Source organism: Calonectris borealis, chromosome 14, assembly GCF_964195595.1.
Source record: "Calonectris borealis chromosome 14, bCalBor7.hap1.2, whole genome shotgun sequence".
Taxonomy (NCBI): domain Eukaryota; kingdom Metazoa; phylum Chordata; class Aves; order Procellariiformes; family Procellariidae; genus Calonectris; species Calonectris borealis.
In genome coordinates this window covers 20,607,105-20,624,792 of record NC_134325.1, presented here as the reverse complement: position 1 = coordinate 20,624,792, position 17,688 = coordinate 20,607,105, and the positions used below count along the sequence as shown (strand labels likewise).

Below are 17,688 nucleotides of genomic sequence, written 5' to 3'. Positions count from 1 at the left end.
CGGCCCAACGCCGGAGGCTCGCCGCGGGGCTGAGCACGGCTGGCGGCGGCGGGACCTGAGCCGGGCGCCCGCGGCGAGGGGGCTCCCATGCGCCGGGCTGCCGGGGCAGCGCCGCGGCGCCATGGGGAACGGCAGCGCCGGGGCCGCGCCGTGCAACGGCACCGAGCTGCTGCCGCCGCCGCCGCCGCCGCCGCCGGCGGGCGGCCACAACATCGCCGCCCTGGTGCTGGGCATCGTCCTCATCCTGCTCATCGTGGGCGGCAACGGGCTGGTGTGCCTCAGCGTCTGCACGGAGCGGGCGCTGAAGACCACCACCAACTACTTCATCGTCAGCCTCGCCGTCGCCGACCTGCTGCTCGCTCTGCTCGTCCTGCCCCTCTACGTCTACTCCGAGGTGAGGCTGCCCGGGGGGCTGCGATGCGACTGGGGCTTGGGGCTTTTGTGCCCGGGGATCCCGAAAGTTACAGGGCTGCGGGGAGGGATCGGCAAGAGACCTTAGTTAAAGCCCCTTGCCGGGTTTGTTCCCCACCTCCATCCCTCCGGTTCGGGAGTGCCACCGCCGCTGCCCAGCCCCTCGGGGGCTGCCCTCCTGCTCCGTCTCCCCGCTGCGCTGCAGGGATGCTCGTGCCGCTTTCAAACCACCGCGGCTTTTCCCTCTTAGTCTCCCATGGCATCGCTGGTGCCTGCAGCGCAAAACCGCTGCGGGATCACGAGTGATGGTAGCGGCAGCCGGTTTAGTGCAAGTTCGTGGGCTCCCCCGTCGTTCTCCCGGGTGATTGCCGAGGTGCAGAGGCACCGAGTGGAGATGCACCGGGGTGTCTGCCCGGACAGGGTTAGCAGCTCTGGGGAGCCCTTGCATTGCACACTTCCCAGGTTGCCCTCAGCAAGTGGTTAGGAAGGGATAGAGAGCTCCTGTGCTGTGCTCTGTCTGGTGTAAGGTGAGCAGGTTTTGGGGATAACGGAGATCTTTAGTCAGGAAACAGGTTTCCATGTTGAGTTGAGTAGGAGAAGCTGTCTTTTTAGGGAGCTAGATGGGATTTGATCACCCTATATCAAGGTGGCTTTGGTCGGCTTGCTTCAGGGCTTCTCCTGGCCGGTTCTCTGGTTAGCGTAGGCCTGACCCTGCGTGCGATGGTGGTCATGGAGAGCCACCTTTGGGACTTTGGGTCAGGTTTTCTGTTCACTTCCAAAACCTGTTCACATCCGAGACTGTGACAGCTGAGGGAAAGAAAAACAGGAGCTCCTGAGGTTGAGTGGTTTGCATCTCTCTGCCTCTCTGTAAAAGGGGAGATAAATGTTTACTGCCAGGGATTGATAATGCCTTGAGATTGCGGGGGGATTTGTTGGACTGGGGTGAGGAGGCTCACTAGAGCCTGCCGGTTAGTACCAGCCAGTGGCTCTTGCCCTGCTCAAGTGGGTGAAAGCACCCACAGGCCAAAATAGCAGTTGTTCTGCACCTGCCCTTGCGGTAGCTGGTGGTGTGGAGGAAAGAGGAGTCCTCTTCTTTCCAGATGCGGGGAGAGCCAGGATGCAACCTTGTGCACAGTCAGCAGCCCCAGCAAGCTGTAGTCTGGGGACTGGGCGGCGCACGTGTGTCAGACGAACCTTGCGTTTTCTGATAGCCACGTCATTTGTAAGGTGGTGGCTTAAGTGCTTCCTCAGGGAGCGAAAGGGGCTGTCCCCATGAGTGAGGCCGAATGGTGTTCCCATCCTTGAAGGCTAACACAAGAGCATACCAACAGTGTTCAGGCCTTGGCATCTCTCCTTCTCTCCCATGCCAGGGCTGCTGCTCAGCGCCTGACTGGGATGGGCCTATATTTTCTTAAGCAAGGCAGGCTGCGGATTAGAGCTTAGGATGCTTTTAGCCTCTCTACCTGGTCTAGGATTTTGCAGGACATTGTGACCTCTCTGGAGGCAGAGGTATTCTGGAGGGAGAGGTTCAGCTGGGGACCCATAAGAAGAACCAGAGAAGAGCAGGAGCATTAGATTCCTCTCTCTTTTCACCGCACTGACTGGAGCCTCCCTGTGCTGTTCGGTTTTAGTGGTTTTGCTTTTCCCTTGTTAACTCAGTTTTGGTGGTTAGAAGGCCTCTGTCTTCATGATTCTTTTCAACTACTTCTTGCTAATTGGAATTCCCTTTTTTTTCCTTGCTCTTTCTGTTGTCTCTCCATGCCTCCAGTTCCCTATTCTGTGGGCAGACACACACACCCGTGTGGTTTCCTCTAGCCTGCAGGCTTGAGTTTTGCTGGCATATGTAGAATGCTAGTTAACATACCCTGGGGTACCTCTGAAAATGCTTCCAATCGGCATGAGCATTGTGGGGCTTTCCTTGGGTACCACAGACATCCCAGAAATTCTGGATGCTCAGGCAACGGGTGTTCAGCCCTGTATGAGCTTTAAAAACCTAGGCTGTCCAGCCTTAGCTATGGTGATCCTTAGTGTGTTCACTTCCATAGCTGTTCATAAACATCAGTTATGTGGTGTAATTCTTCCATATCTCTGCCCCCAGGATGTTAAACAACAGAGAATGAAGGTGGCGTATGACAGAATTGTCTTTCCCTCTAACTTCTGCCTGAAAGAAGGCAGGCTTTCAGAGGCATAAGAGACCCTGTAAAAAGAGCATGCACCAGGATCTGCGCTCCTCCCACTCAGCGGTCACGCACAGAGTGGGTATGGGAAGTACTGTACAGGTATGGAGAGAAAGGCAGCACCGCGCAGCTATCACAGCCTCCTCGAGCAGGCAATGGGGTTTTGAAATGAAAGGCAGCTGAGGCTGCTGTCTGTGTTGAAGCAGTACCCATTTCGTGCCTGCTCAGAGCCCATAGTGCCCATGTTCATTTTTAATAATCTCCTGTATGTTGGTGCAGGATTTGCAGCTCATTTTGTTCTGAAATATGCTAAGGAGACGTGAGAGTAGCCATTGAGTCAGTGCCAGGGGACAGAATTTTTGTGTTTGGTTTTTTTTTGTTTTTTTGTTTTCTTGGAGGCAAAAGCGAAAATTGTAGATCAGAATCAGACGCTCGGACAGGAGGTGCAGAGTGTAGTGATTGCCGCTGTTTAAAACGAGCTTGATTTCATCTTGCATTCTGTACCGTTGCATTTAGCCACTGAAAATGTGGCATGGACAGTCCTGAATGTTCAGTCCAACTTTTATTCTTGGTGTGGGGTTTTTTGTTTGGTTGTTTTTTTTAATTTTAGTACAGCTCCTGACAGAGTAAAGGTGGACTTTGAGGGCTTATTGGAAAACTTCAAAACCGGCTGAGAGGGTGGTTTTTTGCTTCTTGTTTAGCAGGAACAGAACAATAAACTCTGACCACTTCCTTAATTCAGCAGGAGAAGCTTGGTCATCCTGTGCTTTTTTCCTGTGAGATCACTTCTTGTGTTAGGTTTTTGGAAACATCCTTCCCAGTCAGGGCTTTAGAGGACAGCTGGAGGGATTTAACTTTTGAGGTGACATCTGACATCCCCACAAAACAACAGACTTCCCACAAGCTTCAGTGGGGACGGGATTCCTTCCTGAGATGTGGATTATCCTTTGCTGCTGTTCGCAGAAGCCTGAGCACAGTGGGAGAGGCCTCAATCTTGACTGTTATTTCTAGTCATTAAGAAAGCTTATTCCGATGCGTTAGCAGCACTTTTTGACACATACTCTCCTTTTGTACTTCTGAAAGAGCCAGCATAACTTTTTGTCACAGCTAAACTCTTAGTCCATGGTGAGGATTCAGAGGTCTTGGCTGTAGGAAGCCAAATTGTGTGTTAGTTCTCTCTGGATGTCCCTTGTTTGTGTCTGCAGGGTTGGAGGATTGCTGAAAGCAGATGCTAGACAAGGGGAAATTGATGTGTGTAGTCACAACTCTTTCTTTTCTGTACCATTTCACAGTCACTGCAGTCTTGACTGGAGCCGGAGCTTGGCAGAAGGGCAGGGAAATGGGGCCATCTAATGCAAACCTCCTCCAGTCCTGTCCTCACACGTGCAGCTTATGGGAGAAGCACCACGGTGGTGCGATGGCTTTCCGATGGTGAGCAGGAGATGGTGTCTGTTACTCCTGGCCAGTTGTGGTCCTGTTGCACTCGGGCTCCCTCAATGCATATGAAAACGGACAGTCCTTGGCTGAGAGGAATAGGCCAGTGGTGTAGGAAATCAGTATCTCCCACTGAACTGGAGCTGTGTGGCTCCCTCCAGGCGTGCAGGAGGGCCTGTAGACCTCTTCTCCCCACAGACCAGCCTTCTCTGTGTCAGATGAACGTTTTCCCCTGAGTCCTTCCCCGTCCTAAAACTCTCTCTGGTGTTCACTGTGCATTGTTGGGAGTTCTTCAGGCTGTATTTCTTTCCTCATTAATTTGTCCTGTCAAATTTACCTACCTTAGCAGCTCAAGTTAATGCTTGGGGCCTTAATGAGAAAGAGTGTTAAAACAGATGGGATGAAGCTGGCCTTCCATAAAGCCAAATGTTGCTGCAATTTGTCAGTTCCGATCCTCCACAGCCTGATGTAACCAAGAAGCACCCTGTGGATGGGAAGGGAAGAAACATCAGCTTTCCACTGGCTTAAAGCATCCGTTTCCAAACCGAACAGTTCCTGAGACTGTGGATGTGAAGTGAATTCCTGACAGGACAGTGTTTACAGCCAGTTTCTCTTTTGCAGAAATATACCATCTTTAAAGAAAACCAGATGAACTTCTGGACCCTGATCATTCCTCATTCTGTTTGGAGTGCTGGGTGGGATGGAGGTGGATTAGTGCTGTTTGCATTTGTCTTGCTAGCTACTACACAGGGGTGGCTGAGCCGGCGTGCGGGTATCAGCATGTACGCAGGCAATCATATGCCAAATCACAGTGTGGTGATGCAGATGTGCCCAGCGCTTTCCACTGAACTTGTTCAAACACGGAACAAAGACGTGTTCTAGTGTTTGCCAGTTGTTAATTACCGCACAGCAGGCTGCCCTGATATGCAGAAGGCACTTATCTTCCAACTTGCTTGGGAATCTCAGCTCTTAGCAGTATGACAGGGAGAGGTAAAAATCCATGGGGAAGGAGACTGCTCTTCTGCAGCGGCCTTGTCTTTCTGATGAGAGTGTGAAGTGCTCTCCTAGCAATCCAGTGCCAGTAAGGCAAGGATGATGGGAAGCAAGAGGGAAGGAAGTGGCCTGGGGCACTTCTAGGGGTCCGTGATAATTCCCCAGGGGCAAAGCCCTGCTTGTGTGTGAAGAGAGGCTAGGAGAAGATACAGCCTCTGCCTGGAGCATTGATGGCACTGAAAATGGGGGTTATCGCTCCTCTGAGGCAGTGAGGACACATGAGAAAGCAGAGCTACAAGGTGCTGTGGAGGTACTGCAGAGTATCATCAGGCTCTGAGTGGCTTTGCCCACTAGAAATCTGCAAGGAGGGAGCTGCGTGGCTACAAAGGCTTGTCTTCGTGTTTAACTGCTCCCTCTGCCCAGACTCCGTGACAACGGCAGGAGCCACAGCGGCAGTTTGTACAGTCCGTGTTAACTGGAGGCACTCCCAGCGGTTAGGGCAGGCGCCAGGCTGCGCAACTTCCACCCTGGTACTCTAGAGCATACCTCCCGCCTGCCTCGCTGTCCACACCGCTCCTCTGATCACGCGGAGTGCCTGCGCTGGGGAAGGGCTCTGACCCAGGAAGCTGCTGGCAGGAGCCCTGTAAGGCACGGTTACGTAAACATCTTTGCCACTAAGACCTGTGTAATTAGTTATGAAAAAGAGGAAACAGTTTTAGCAGATCTGCGTGTTTACCTGGCTCCTTCTACAGGTCAGGGAAGATGAGTCTTTCCAAGCAGGCACTCTGCCTCGCAGATCCTCAGAGTGATGGAGCAGCCAGTACTAATTACACAAGCTGTTTTCTTGATGAGGGTGATGCTGTTCTGCATAAAACTTCCAGGGCGTCAGCGCACCACTGGTGTAGAAAGATCTGGGTTTTTTTGCAGCATGTCGTATGCCTGTGATGCAGCTCTTCTGACGAGAGACCAGACCTCTACCCTCCAAATTTTCTGTGGCTCTCTGTGAACGCATGTCATCCTTTTTGCAGAAGTATTCAAGATTAGTCTTTCCTGGAATCGTACAGCTGTAGTGGAAATAGATGTTCTTCTAGGCCTGACTGATGTCTGAGCCAAAATACTGGGGAGGTGATAACAGGCCAGCAATTATAAACCAGTGCTAAGGATTTTATTTTCAGTGACCAATAATGGGGAGGAGGTGTCTTTGAATTTTGGGCCCTCATAATGTTTCAGGTGGATGACCAGACTTGCTTGTCATTTCTGAAAAACCTTGACCTCAATGATTTAAGTCAAGAAAGGGCGTTAGAGTAGATGCGAGGCCACCTTTGTCTCGTGTCCCACTCCCTCTCCTTCCTCCCCCCTTGCAGATTGCGTTGTGTCTTCTGGAGAATGTAGCAGTTGTCAAGGCTCATAAAAAAAGGCCCAGAGTCAGCTTCTAGTGGGCATTTGGATAGTTGGACTCTGATGCTGGACTTCGCCCACTTGCAAGGATTATTACTCCTCTGATTGGTGTCATAGCCTTCTCGGCATGCCTGGGCTCTTAGGATTAGCACTTGAGCCATGGCCTCGCTGAGGGCAGGCGGGTGCTTGTTCGGAAATTCAGCTGGGCATCTCTTAATTCAGTTGCAGGCTGCTGTTGCCTGGGTATCTTATTTCAGATGCCATCACCACCAAAGACCGAAGGATCGCTTTGTGCACTCTGCTTCTTAGTGAGCCTGTTTGCAGGGCTGGCAAGAGAGCCAGGTATGAAGCTGCCGCGTGGTGCTGTGCAGAAGCATGTGGCAGGACTGTGACAACAGCTCTTATCATAGGAAATAGGACTAAAACCTTTGGCCTGTCCTGGCTCATGCCCTCAGGAGCACTGGCAGTGTAAGAGCTCTTCTGGCACCAGGCTTGTTTGCAAGAAGGCAGATTTTTTCTTACAAATTGGCCGTCGTTAGGAATAGGGACATTGAAATGACCTGAGCGAGGAAGGCAGCCTGCAAGGGTGTTTGAGAAGTCAAGTCTGTCTCCCACCATCCACCATCCTAAAAATCTTTTCCATAACCTGCTTGTATTCTTTGTAAGAAGCAGCTGGATTTGTTCCTCCACTGCACATAATGGTCGATCCAGAACCTAAGCGCCGTTTCTGTGAGATATTGGTATCTTTGTAAGAGACGACAGTGGCTGCATGTGAATTCTCTGGCGTTGCCAACCTTGGTCAGCTAAACAAGCAGCCAGCCTGCACCTGGAATACCACTTTGAAAGGGGTTTGGCTTGCACCCAGAGAGGCGATCGTTATCACCTTCCTATATAGCCTCCTGGTCTGCCAGGAGTGCTGAGCTAAGGGCAGAGCGTGACCCTCCCTGCCCGTATTGTTTTCCATCTTCTTCCAAGAAGTGATGCCTGGAGATTTCGAGTGTGGTGGTTATTATGCCTAACCTCACCTATTTAAGGCTCAGACTATATTCTTGCCAGAGCTGTGCAGAGCATGCCATCAGTCTTAGAAAAGTTGTAGCAGGTAGGCTGGCTTGTGGGATATATTTGCAGCTTTGTTTTATTTTGTTAAGGAGACGGCTTGCCTGTAGAGCATCTGTTTTGCTGTGCAGCTAGCTGTCTGTGTCTTCTCAGCAGCAGCACTGCTGATCATGCATCGCTGGGGAAAAACAAGGGGCCTGACTCCGAAAAAGCAGAGAATGCAAAAAAGCCGATGGAAGTGGAGTTGCTCTGGAGCACTTCTTAAAGGTGGCTTGAGCTGTTTATGATCCCTAAAGCTTTACACTGTGTACCTTGATGGGCTAATCTTCTGCAACCTCCTGTAATTAGGTACCACTTAATCACATGACCCAGCAAAGCCAGCTATGCCTCTAATCCAAAGTCACTCACCCATCGGAGAGGTTCCTGGCACATTTTGCTAAGGTGGGCAGGCGAGAAACATGGCATAATGGGAAGTCCTCTCCCAGCACTTTCCCCAGTCAGAGTCTTGGGGGTTGGTGGCGAAAGGGACGGGTTTGTAGCATTTCCCAAGAGCCCAACTTGAATCTCACAGCAAAGGCTGTGTCCTCTGAAGTGCTGCAGCCTGAGAGCTCTTGCTCTTTTCAGAATCAATTAGTTCCCCAAAATCACAGGTTTTGAAACAGGTTTTTGAAAACTGTGGCCCAGAGTCAAATTTTCTCTCTCATAATCTGCACTGAACTTGTCAGGATCCCAGTGAGCTTGGCAAAAATCGGAGGGTTGTTTTTTTCTGATTCAGCTCCCAAATTCAGTTTGGGGTGGCTGATCTGTGCTAGAGAAAAGGCTGAATGAAGCGTTCAGGTCTAAATCCAGCCTTCCCCTGGAGGTCCGCGCTAGGCATCTCTCAAGGAGATGGCTATATAAAAATAGCCAAACAGTTTCTTCAGAGTCTACTTTGGCTTTACAGCTCCACTAATCGTAATCCTGTGCGTGACATCATTACTGCCTGATATTAATCCTCGCAGAGGATATGTAATATAGATGTTATTTATATATATTCTATATTATATTGTTATATGTTAATGCACTGTATAATACATAATACATTGATAAATTATATGGATAAAAATATATTATATACGTAAAATAGAAGAAAGTCCCTGGGACTTATATATAGTTATATATATAAAAATAATTTTTATATAGCACATTATATATAGATAAAAAAATAGTAAATTATCTATATTGCATGTAGCAATATATATGGCATAGCAATATTTATTATATATAATATATATTTTTATAATAGTAAGAGTATATAGAGAGTATATATAGTGTTTGATATTTTGCAAAGTCCCAGAGGCATTTTATATTTATATTTATTTGTATACAGTCTAATTTTTAACAATAAATATAATAACTTTAAATCTAATTTAGAAATATACATATATAGCATATATTATATAGAAATATATGGATAAATTATATATAATGTATAGAAGTTATATATTGCATTGATATCTAACATATATTCTAGAAAAACATTTCAAAGCCCCTATATGTGCACAATATGTATAAATGTTTACTATATTATATATTTTGTATTACAGCAATATCTAATATATAGCGTATTAGTATAATATATGTATCCTATATATGATTTTATACATGTGTGTATTCTGTATAATATATAAAGAATACATACAGAGATATATATTCTGTAATTATGGGACTTTGCAAAGGGGCTGAACTATGCGGATGCGCTCTGCCCCTCCCTGGCAGTAACGAGGTCACATCAGCGTGGGGGTGAATCTCCAGAAAGCAGTGCTGGGGTGTCGGGGTGAGCCTTGTGCAAACGGAGCTGCGGGGGGGGAGAGCACAGGGCAGCGCTGCTGCCCGACGCGGTGGGTGAGGGGCTTCTGGCCGCAGGCAGAGGCATTCCCAGGAGCTGGTGGGGCTTTTTGCAACAGCTCAGCTCCTTAAATTCTGCAGTAGGCCTGCTTAGAGGGTGGCCGCAAGCTTCTGTGTTAATATGACCGTGAAGGAGTATGAGCTAAAGAAAAAAACCCACATGTATGTGTATATAATATATATAAAATAGCTGAATGGCTAAGCATTAGGGTGGTGGAGATCAGATCTGCAAGTGCTAGTAAAAGACCTGTGCTTGAGTCAGACATGACAAGCGGCCGTTGCTACTGAACGCTTCGTTTTCAAGCTAGAATCATACCTATTTGTGCGGCATGTTGAGTACGGGGTTTGGGTTCTTAACCTAACCTCTCTCTGCAGAGGGACCCAAAGGATGGTGGAGTTTGTCTGGCAATCACAAACTGGGAGGAAAAATTCTCTGCAGCCATAGCAGGCGCAGCTCGTTGAGCCCTCCTGGTTTGCCCGTGTGGGTGTGAGCGCATTGACGGGTCCCTGCCTGTGCTGAACAAGCTCATGGGAATAACGGCACGTTATTTTCTGCACCAGCCTAAAATGTGCTTTAATGGTAAATTAACAGGCCGGTTTTACAACTGGGCGAGACCAGCGCTTGGTTGGAACAAACTTCTGCGAGTAGTTTTTGGTGGCTGTGCTAGCTTAAGCCATTGCTGTCCTTCCTTCTGTCCTCAGCCACAGGCTGCAAAGAGTCTGTGCCGCTGGCTGAGAAATGGCCCAGGTGAAAACCAGAAAGTCTCGCGGTGCCTGTAGTGACGGTGTGAGTAGTCCCGACTCCCAGCCCCTGCTCTAAGGCGCTCCACCGCTCTGGGAGCGGACGTGCCAGTCGCGATGCGAGGACAGCTTTAGATCTGAAAGTACCTTTAGCTCCCATTTCAGCCATAGCGGGGCTGAAACGGGGTGATGCTTAGGAGGAACAGCACCGTCTCAAAATACGATTTGTCTGAACCTCCAGGGAGGAGGATTCTTTGCCTGGCAAGTGAAACACATGCTCCGTTCCAAAAAAAAGACCCTCAGACAGCTCAGACCTGTCCCTCAGGGGAGCTCGTGTACTCCATGCTGAGCTCATCTTATTTCTTGCCAGCTATCCTCTCCCAGTTTCCTGCCAGCACTACCGCTTTGTGCCCTGCTCCTTACAGAAATAGCACGCACGCCTAAGACGTCGTTACAACAGATACAAGAGGCCCGGTTTGTTGTGCCTGGAACTGAGTGTTTTTTAAAAGAATTTAATTTGGAGTCAGTGCTTGCAGACCACACACAGTGGTGTGGCTTCTGAGTGGTGTGGAGTGACAGAGCTTTATATGAGTTTGACACAGGGGGACGAGGGAGCCTTTCTTCCTCTCAACTGCTCAACTAGGATGGAGGGGTTCAGCTTGAGCAGAGTGGGCTTTTGAGCCCCTCTTTTACTGTCAGGGAAAAACAAAAAAGGCACCCTCTCTTGTACTGGAATTAGAATTTTTATAAAAATTCTGTTATGGTCTTGTCCTAGAGGCAGTTGTCCTAGTGCGAGGAAAGGAAGCTGACATTCAGTGCATCAGCTTTAGATGCAAGAGGGTCTGGACAAGTGTTTGGTGCCATGTGCTGAAGAAGGTTTTAACGAATCCTGACTTGTTTCTGTGCTCCTTGAGCTTTTCCTTCCACTCCCGTTTTCCAACAGCCGGGTTTACAGCACACTGCTGAGCAAACGTTCCTGTTCTCTACAAGCTGGTATTGATAAACCGCAAACCCTTGGGCATTTTCTGTCTTTGTTGTTTTTTTTCTGAGGATTATTTGGGATGCAGTAGCGTAGATTTTTAACTGATACCTTTTGTATAGCAGAGTCAACGCTTCCAAGTAATACGGACCAATGACACACATCTGGTCACGTCCTCTCGCTGGCAGCATTTCTGCTTTGCCCTGGGTGCCTGCAATTGTAGAGAGAGCGAACAAGAGATTATATCTGCCTAGCTTGAACATGGTCTCAAGAGGCTGGCCTTGTGCTTAGCGTGACAGAATGAAACAGTTGTGTAACACGCAGAAACTGTTCACATCGTCTGCAGACAGGACGTTGGAGCAGTTTGGACATGAAAAATGGAAGAGGAGCTTTGTGCTCTGCCACTTGTTGAAGAGCCTCTCCCTGCTTCCTCAGTGACCGGCAGCTAGTGATGCTGCGCAGCAAGCCTTAGCCCTGCATTACTGGGGAGATTCTGGGGTGGTGAGTTTGATGAGTTTGGGGGTTTTGAGCCTGCTGGCTGTCACTCTGCACTAACCCAAGGCAGCGGGCTGCCCTGCGCCCATTATTCTGCCCAGCACAACTTGCTTGGCAACGCTGATGGTCCGTGGGCTCAATTCTCCAGCCAGCCCAGAACCGCGAAGCCCTAAGCAAGCTGTGAGCTCTTGCGTGGGACTAATTCCCGTGTGCCACCGCTTTGCTGGAAGGGGAGTATCATGCCATGGGCAGGACTGCTCAACTTCTGGCTCCTTGTTTGGAGGAAAACGTGAGTGGCTGAGGTGTCCAGGCACGGAGCTGTTTCGTGCCATTTTCAAGGCAGTGGGACATGGCATCTGCTGACCCCGGGGATCTTTTCAGTTCCAGGGAGGCGTGTGGTCCCTCAGCACGGTGCTGTGCGATGCTCTGATGACCATGGACGTGATGCTGTGCACGGCCTCCATCTTCAACCTCTGTGCTATCAGCGTGGATCGGTAAGTGCCTTCCTCCTCCTCCTGCCAGAGGAGGGAGCGCTGTGTCCTGGCATCAAGCTGCTTCCATACGCGCCCTTGCAAGGGTCCCGTGCAGGGAGGCCAGATCCTGTTCTCCCCTAAGGAGGGTGTTCTGCCCTACCATCCTCCCCCCCACCAGCTCTGTGTCCCATCCGTGCCCTTGTGGTGGCCAAGCTGAAAGCACAGTTGTGTGACGAGGCCAGAGCTGTCCCTTTGGGTGCTCTTCTGAGGGGGGAGACTGGTTGTAGCCCAGGCCTTGGCTATGCAAGTAAATTAATAGGGGGGAAGGACAGTGGCAAGCAGCTTTGGGACCACTCACTTATGTTACCAGCGGTGACACCACCATACTAGGACTGACTCACCTGGGGCCTGTATTGGCAGGTTTATCGCTGTTTCAATCCCACTGAACTACAACCGACGACAAATCGACCTGCGGCAGTTGATCCTTATATCCACCACCTGGATATTTGCCTTTGCTGTAGCATCCCCGGTCATATTTGGCCTCAACAACGTCCCAAACCGGAACCCCAACTTGTGTCAGCTGGAGGATGACAACTACATCGTGTACTCCTCCATCTGCTCCTTCTTCATCCCTTGCCCCGTCATGCTGGTGCTCTACTGCGCCATGTTCCAAGGACTCAAGCGTTGGGAAGAAGCCAGGAAAGCCAAGCTAAGGGGCAGCATCTACGGGGCCAACAGGAAACTGTATCACCCCTCAACCTTGATTGAGAGAGAGCAGACCGGACTGGAGCCAGAGGAGTGCAACCCTCACGCCCACTCTGACCACCCTGGGGACTATGTGACGAACAATGGGATCCAGACTGTCTCCTACCCACACCTCAAGTACCCACACCCAGGACACAGTCGGAAGCGGGCCAAGATCAACGGCCGGGAGCGGAAGGCAATGCGGGTGCTGCCCGTCGTCGTCGGTGAGTAGCAGTCGGTGGTGGTTGGGGAAGGGTGGGGAAGGTGCTGCATGGTCCTACAGGCAGGACTTGTTTGAACCTGGCGACATGAACAGACGCCCTGCGGACTCCCCTACCAGGGCCAAACTGCCCAGGCACGGGGGCTTGGGCAGCGATGAGAGGTGTCACGCTGAGAACCGTGCTTTATGCTTGCTGGAGGAGGCGAGGGTGAGAGAAAAGCCACCTCCCTCTGTTCCACCTCCCCAGTGCCAGGTCTTTGGTCCTCCTCCCTCTCCGTCATGTGTGGACTCATTGTAACGCCCACCCTCCCCTTGTTTCTGTGGAACAGCCTGGCTGCCGTACCCATCTCTCGTTGAGAGAGAATGTTTATCCAGTGAAAATCTCAGTATCCCTTTGAGCCAGAGTAGTGCCAACAAACACCACCCTTGGGAAGGAACGTTATGTAGAGTGTTTATAATCCGACCTTTTCTTCAAGGTAAACCTGTGACTCCTGATATCTTAAATGCGAATGCAAAACAATACATAACTTAGGCTTTTCGTCGACATTTAGGACGAGAAAGACATCCTAAATTTTTTGTCTGGGCGTAAGCCCAGCTCTGCATGTCAGCACATCTGCTGCTTTTTCCCTAAGCACACCGAGCTGTCTCCATTCTTGTTTGGCCCACGCTGCGTTTGTTAAATTAAAGCCTTTTTAACATTCACATCACTTTCTCTCTCTCATGTCCTTCTGGCAGGTGCTTTCCTCTTCTGCTGGACACCTTTTTTTGTGGTCCACATTACCAGGGCTCTCTGCAAGTCCTGCAGCATTCCCACTCAAGTCACCAGCACTGTCACTTGGCTGGGTTACGTCAACAGTGCTCTCAACCCCATCATTTATACCGTTTTCAACACGGAGTTCAGGAACTTCTTCCGCAAAGTCTTGCACCTCTTCTGCTGAGCCCACCGGAACTGGCGAGGTGAAGGAATGACCAGGCTATTTTTTGTATAGTTCATTAAAGATCTATTTCTGCCTAAGGTCTGCTGTCTTTGTTGGGGAGGAGGGAAGGAGAGATGGCAGCTAACGGATGCTGGTTCCCAGCCCTTTGTAATAAGGAGTTACAGGTGAGTACCAGTGGATACAGCTCGGATACTCTTCCCGTTGGAAACTGCAGGTGTAGCCACTTTTTTAACACTTGGCACTTGACATAAGCGGCAAAAGATGCCACAAGACAGTAGGGATGGTTCTCGGAACAGCTCTTGCTTTGAGTTTAGGTGTTTGGTCTGGTTTGGGCTTCTCTTAGCTGTCACTAAGTAAAGTAGAACCCCTCATCCCTGCCGTGATCCAGGGAGGCAGGAGAGCTCTGAAGCCTGCAGCTGCTCTGGCCCTAAGAGACAAATTCCCTGCTCTCACCCCTGCACGGGGGAATCCTCCCAGCTCCATCTCGAGAAGCGTTATGGAAGGAGCCCTCCCTTACTGCAGCCCAGCCTGGCAACGGCCCATCTCCACCAGTTCCACATGATTTAAACCATGAGGACAAACTAAGCTTGTGAGTGCAGAGCAAAATGGAGCCCTGCTGATGCACGCTAGGACACAGGGAGTGTCTTTGCCCCGGCAAAGAAGCCCCCCAGGGTGCAGGAAAGGGCAAGTGCAGTAATTCATCCCTCTTCAGCCCACCTTAGTTCAGAATTGGCTCGGGGCAGAGTGTTAGCCTGGCATGGATTGATAAGGATCATAAATTATTTTTTTTTTTTGCATCATTTTACTCGCAAACCCGACTGTCCTGGAGCAGGGCCCCAGGTGCTGCTTGAGCCGCTTTCAGCTGGCTCTGGGCCTGTCATGGACTCTTCTGGCTGCTGGGGTGGCATTAACAGGGCTGTGAGGTAACATGGACAGCAGTCTGGGGGGAAAAAAGGCTGTTAAGCTCATTTCCCAGATGTTCACATGCCAGGTTAGGGTGTATCTACCTGTGCAACCTCTTTTCTCCTTACCCTTGATAATTTTAAATCCGAAGACTGATTTTACTCATGTTTGACAAGGGGACATTAAGGTCCTACAAAAAAAACACCACCCGAACAAAACAGCCCTGTCCAGTATTGCTAACCCCCATGGGCCAGGAAGGCTGGCCCTGGCTGAGAAATGCCAAAATTTGGCCAAGACCTGGAGAAAGAGATTGCTGTGGGGTAGCACTATGATGTTATTGCTATTCTCCAGAATTCCTTGTCAAGCCGTGCGATACCTGCCAGGAACCATTTCCAGCCTGCAGGGAAAAAAAAATCCTTTATACCTTTTGGTAAAGCTGAGCACAGTGACACCAAGGGTAGCCAGAGGGAGCAGCTAATGCTGTTCTCTGAGGCTCAGGGGGGAGAAAATGATTATTGCACAAAACCACAATCTTCTGAGTAATGATTTTTGTATAGGGTTGTTGCTTTCCAAGGGGTAATTTGTTTGCTTAGAAACAAAAGAAAAAAAAGTCCTGCAGGGAGGTGTGAAGCTTTTCTTTGGCTAAGAATAACAATTGCTCGATCAATTCATCATCACATATTAAATGTGATAAACATATTAAATACCCACAGTGATTACATTGGAAATTTTTGAGTTCTGTAGTTTGCCACCGGGTTGGGGCACAGCTGCCCCAGACACGAGGGCTCTGATGGGAAGCTCCCTGAGAGCTTTAATTACAGATGCCTCATACCTACAATTTTTTCATTTAGGAAAGTTGCCCCGCTCTCTTCCAATTTTTTTTCCCCGTAAAAGATTCAGTAAAGCCAAAAGTCAGACAGTAACCAAGGCTCAGCTGTACTCAGCCCCAAACTACGTAGTGAGGCTAGTGGAGCACTTGCTCTGTGTTTGTGTAAGTTGCTGCCCAGTCACCTACACAAGCAGGAGACCTGGCAAGCTTGAGAACCTGCTGTCTCAGCTCACCTCTTCACGTAGCTGTACTCGGCCTTGAACCCGCGCAGAGCTCTGCTTCTCAAACCAGCAGCACCGTACGGGGACGGCTCTCTGTGGAGAACGCAAGGTGAGCCAAAGGGGTGAAGCAACAGAAATATTTTCCAACTGAAAGCTGTGTTTGACATTGAAAGTGCAGCTTTAGCACTCTGAGGGTGCCTCTTCAGAGCCAACCTTCGCTGCATCTAATGCGAGACGCTGCTGTCTCGCCCTCGTTTAGTTGAGGAGCGACTCGATCCACAGATTCGCTAGACTGCAACTTGGCAGCCTTCTCTGAGAACAGCACCTCTGCGCAGAGACACCAGCGCGAAGCAGGGTTCGGACTGAAGCTGCGGCGCTGCTTGCTGCCCCTCCTTCCCCGGGCTGGCCGGGGAAGCTCAACGAGCGGCTCACGGATCTGGTGCGCACACAGACCCCCACTGCGGCAGCGCCGTGCCGGGAGCTTTGCGCCTTCTCGAGGATGCGGCTGAAGCTGGTCGCTGAAAATGAACAGGCGGTGGAGCCCAACAGCAGCACGAGGTGTTCAACATTCCGCACTGTTCCTTTTAGGCAGAACCTTAACAGGCAATAGACGGAGGCAAGAAGCCCTGTAGATTAGCTGTATTACCGTGGGCTCAATTAAGACTGTCTTTTCAATTAACTAATTGTCTTTAAGCTTTAGAAAACAGGCAATCATAATTTAACAGTGTAAGAAACTATTACAAATACTGAAGTATTACTCTGGGAAGCAGGAGGAGTGACCATTTTGCTATGGGAATCTAAGGAATTGCCTGTTCTTTCCTTCCCAGGAGTTTCACATGGGTAATTCCTGTTCCCATCCTGCTTCAGTTTGTGCTTGGCTTTCCGTCAGCGAACGGTTTCCTTCAGAGGAGGCCGGCAGGCTGCTGCCTTCCCTCCGCCGATGCCAAGTCCTCACCCTCGATGGGCCGTCAGCGCCCCCTCGATGGGCCTGCCTTGCCCACTATGCTCTGCATTAGGAGGAAGAACTTTTCCAGTAAAACAGCCAGAAAGCAACACCCATCGACTGCCACCGACCTGTGCGGGAGACCCGCCGCCCGCCCCGGAGAGGTCCCGTCTGCTGCCTGTCAGCAGCTGCTGCCGCAGGCAAACCCTACTGACAGGCACTTCTGAAGAGATCTCGGCAGCGCGGCAAATGCTGAAAGAGATGACAAACCAGCTTCCAGCTCCTTGTAACACAAGGAGTGTAAAGAAACAAGACCTTTAACTTTCACAGAGGAAGGAATGGACTTGTCGGAAACCGCTAGTGTAAGACTTCAGTATTTTCCATCATGTTTTTCTCTATTGTTACTTTCCTGCAACTCTGGATAGAATTTTCTCCTTTTGACAGCGTGTATGATGCTGGGTTGGGTCACTGTGACTGAGAGGTGACCCCTCTTGGAGTGTAAGCTAAACAACAATCCTTCCCTACCAACACTAAATTGGAGTGAATAACCAGGCAGGACAAGTAACCTCCCCCAGCTGTTATGCCCGAGGCTAAAAAACCCACCAGAGAGGTGTGCGTGTCTACTGAGACTCCTCCAGCCTGGGGCATTAATCTTCAAACACGAATAAAGACGTCTGATTAGCCTAAATTATTTAAAAAGTACATTAATAATTAAATGATTTTGTTGCATTGAACGAAGCAAATAACTTCCTAATGCTCACCACTTCTTTAATTAGTAGCTACTAAGTGGCAATGACAGGACAGGACTCTATTAATGTACTCTTACTTTGGGTTTGATCAGATCTG

The 17,688-nt window shown here is 49.8% G+C and overlaps 1 protein-coding gene across 1 annotated transcript; it reads left to right on the top strand.

The window, feature by feature from the left end:
* Positions 1–43: 43 nt before the first annotated feature.
* Positions 44–14,023, top strand: DRD4 (dopamine receptor D4). Its single transcript, XM_075163621.1, has 4 exons — positions 44–394; positions 11,953–12,065; positions 12,465–13,012; positions 13,744–14,023. Exons 1-4 carry the CDS (start codon positions 122–124, stop codon positions 13,944–13,946), a joined length of 1,137 nt encoding a protein of 378 aa, XP_075019722.1. The 5' UTR covers positions 44–121; the 3' UTR covers positions 13,947–14,023.
* The last annotated feature ends 3,665 nt before the right edge of the window (positions 14,024–17,688 follow it).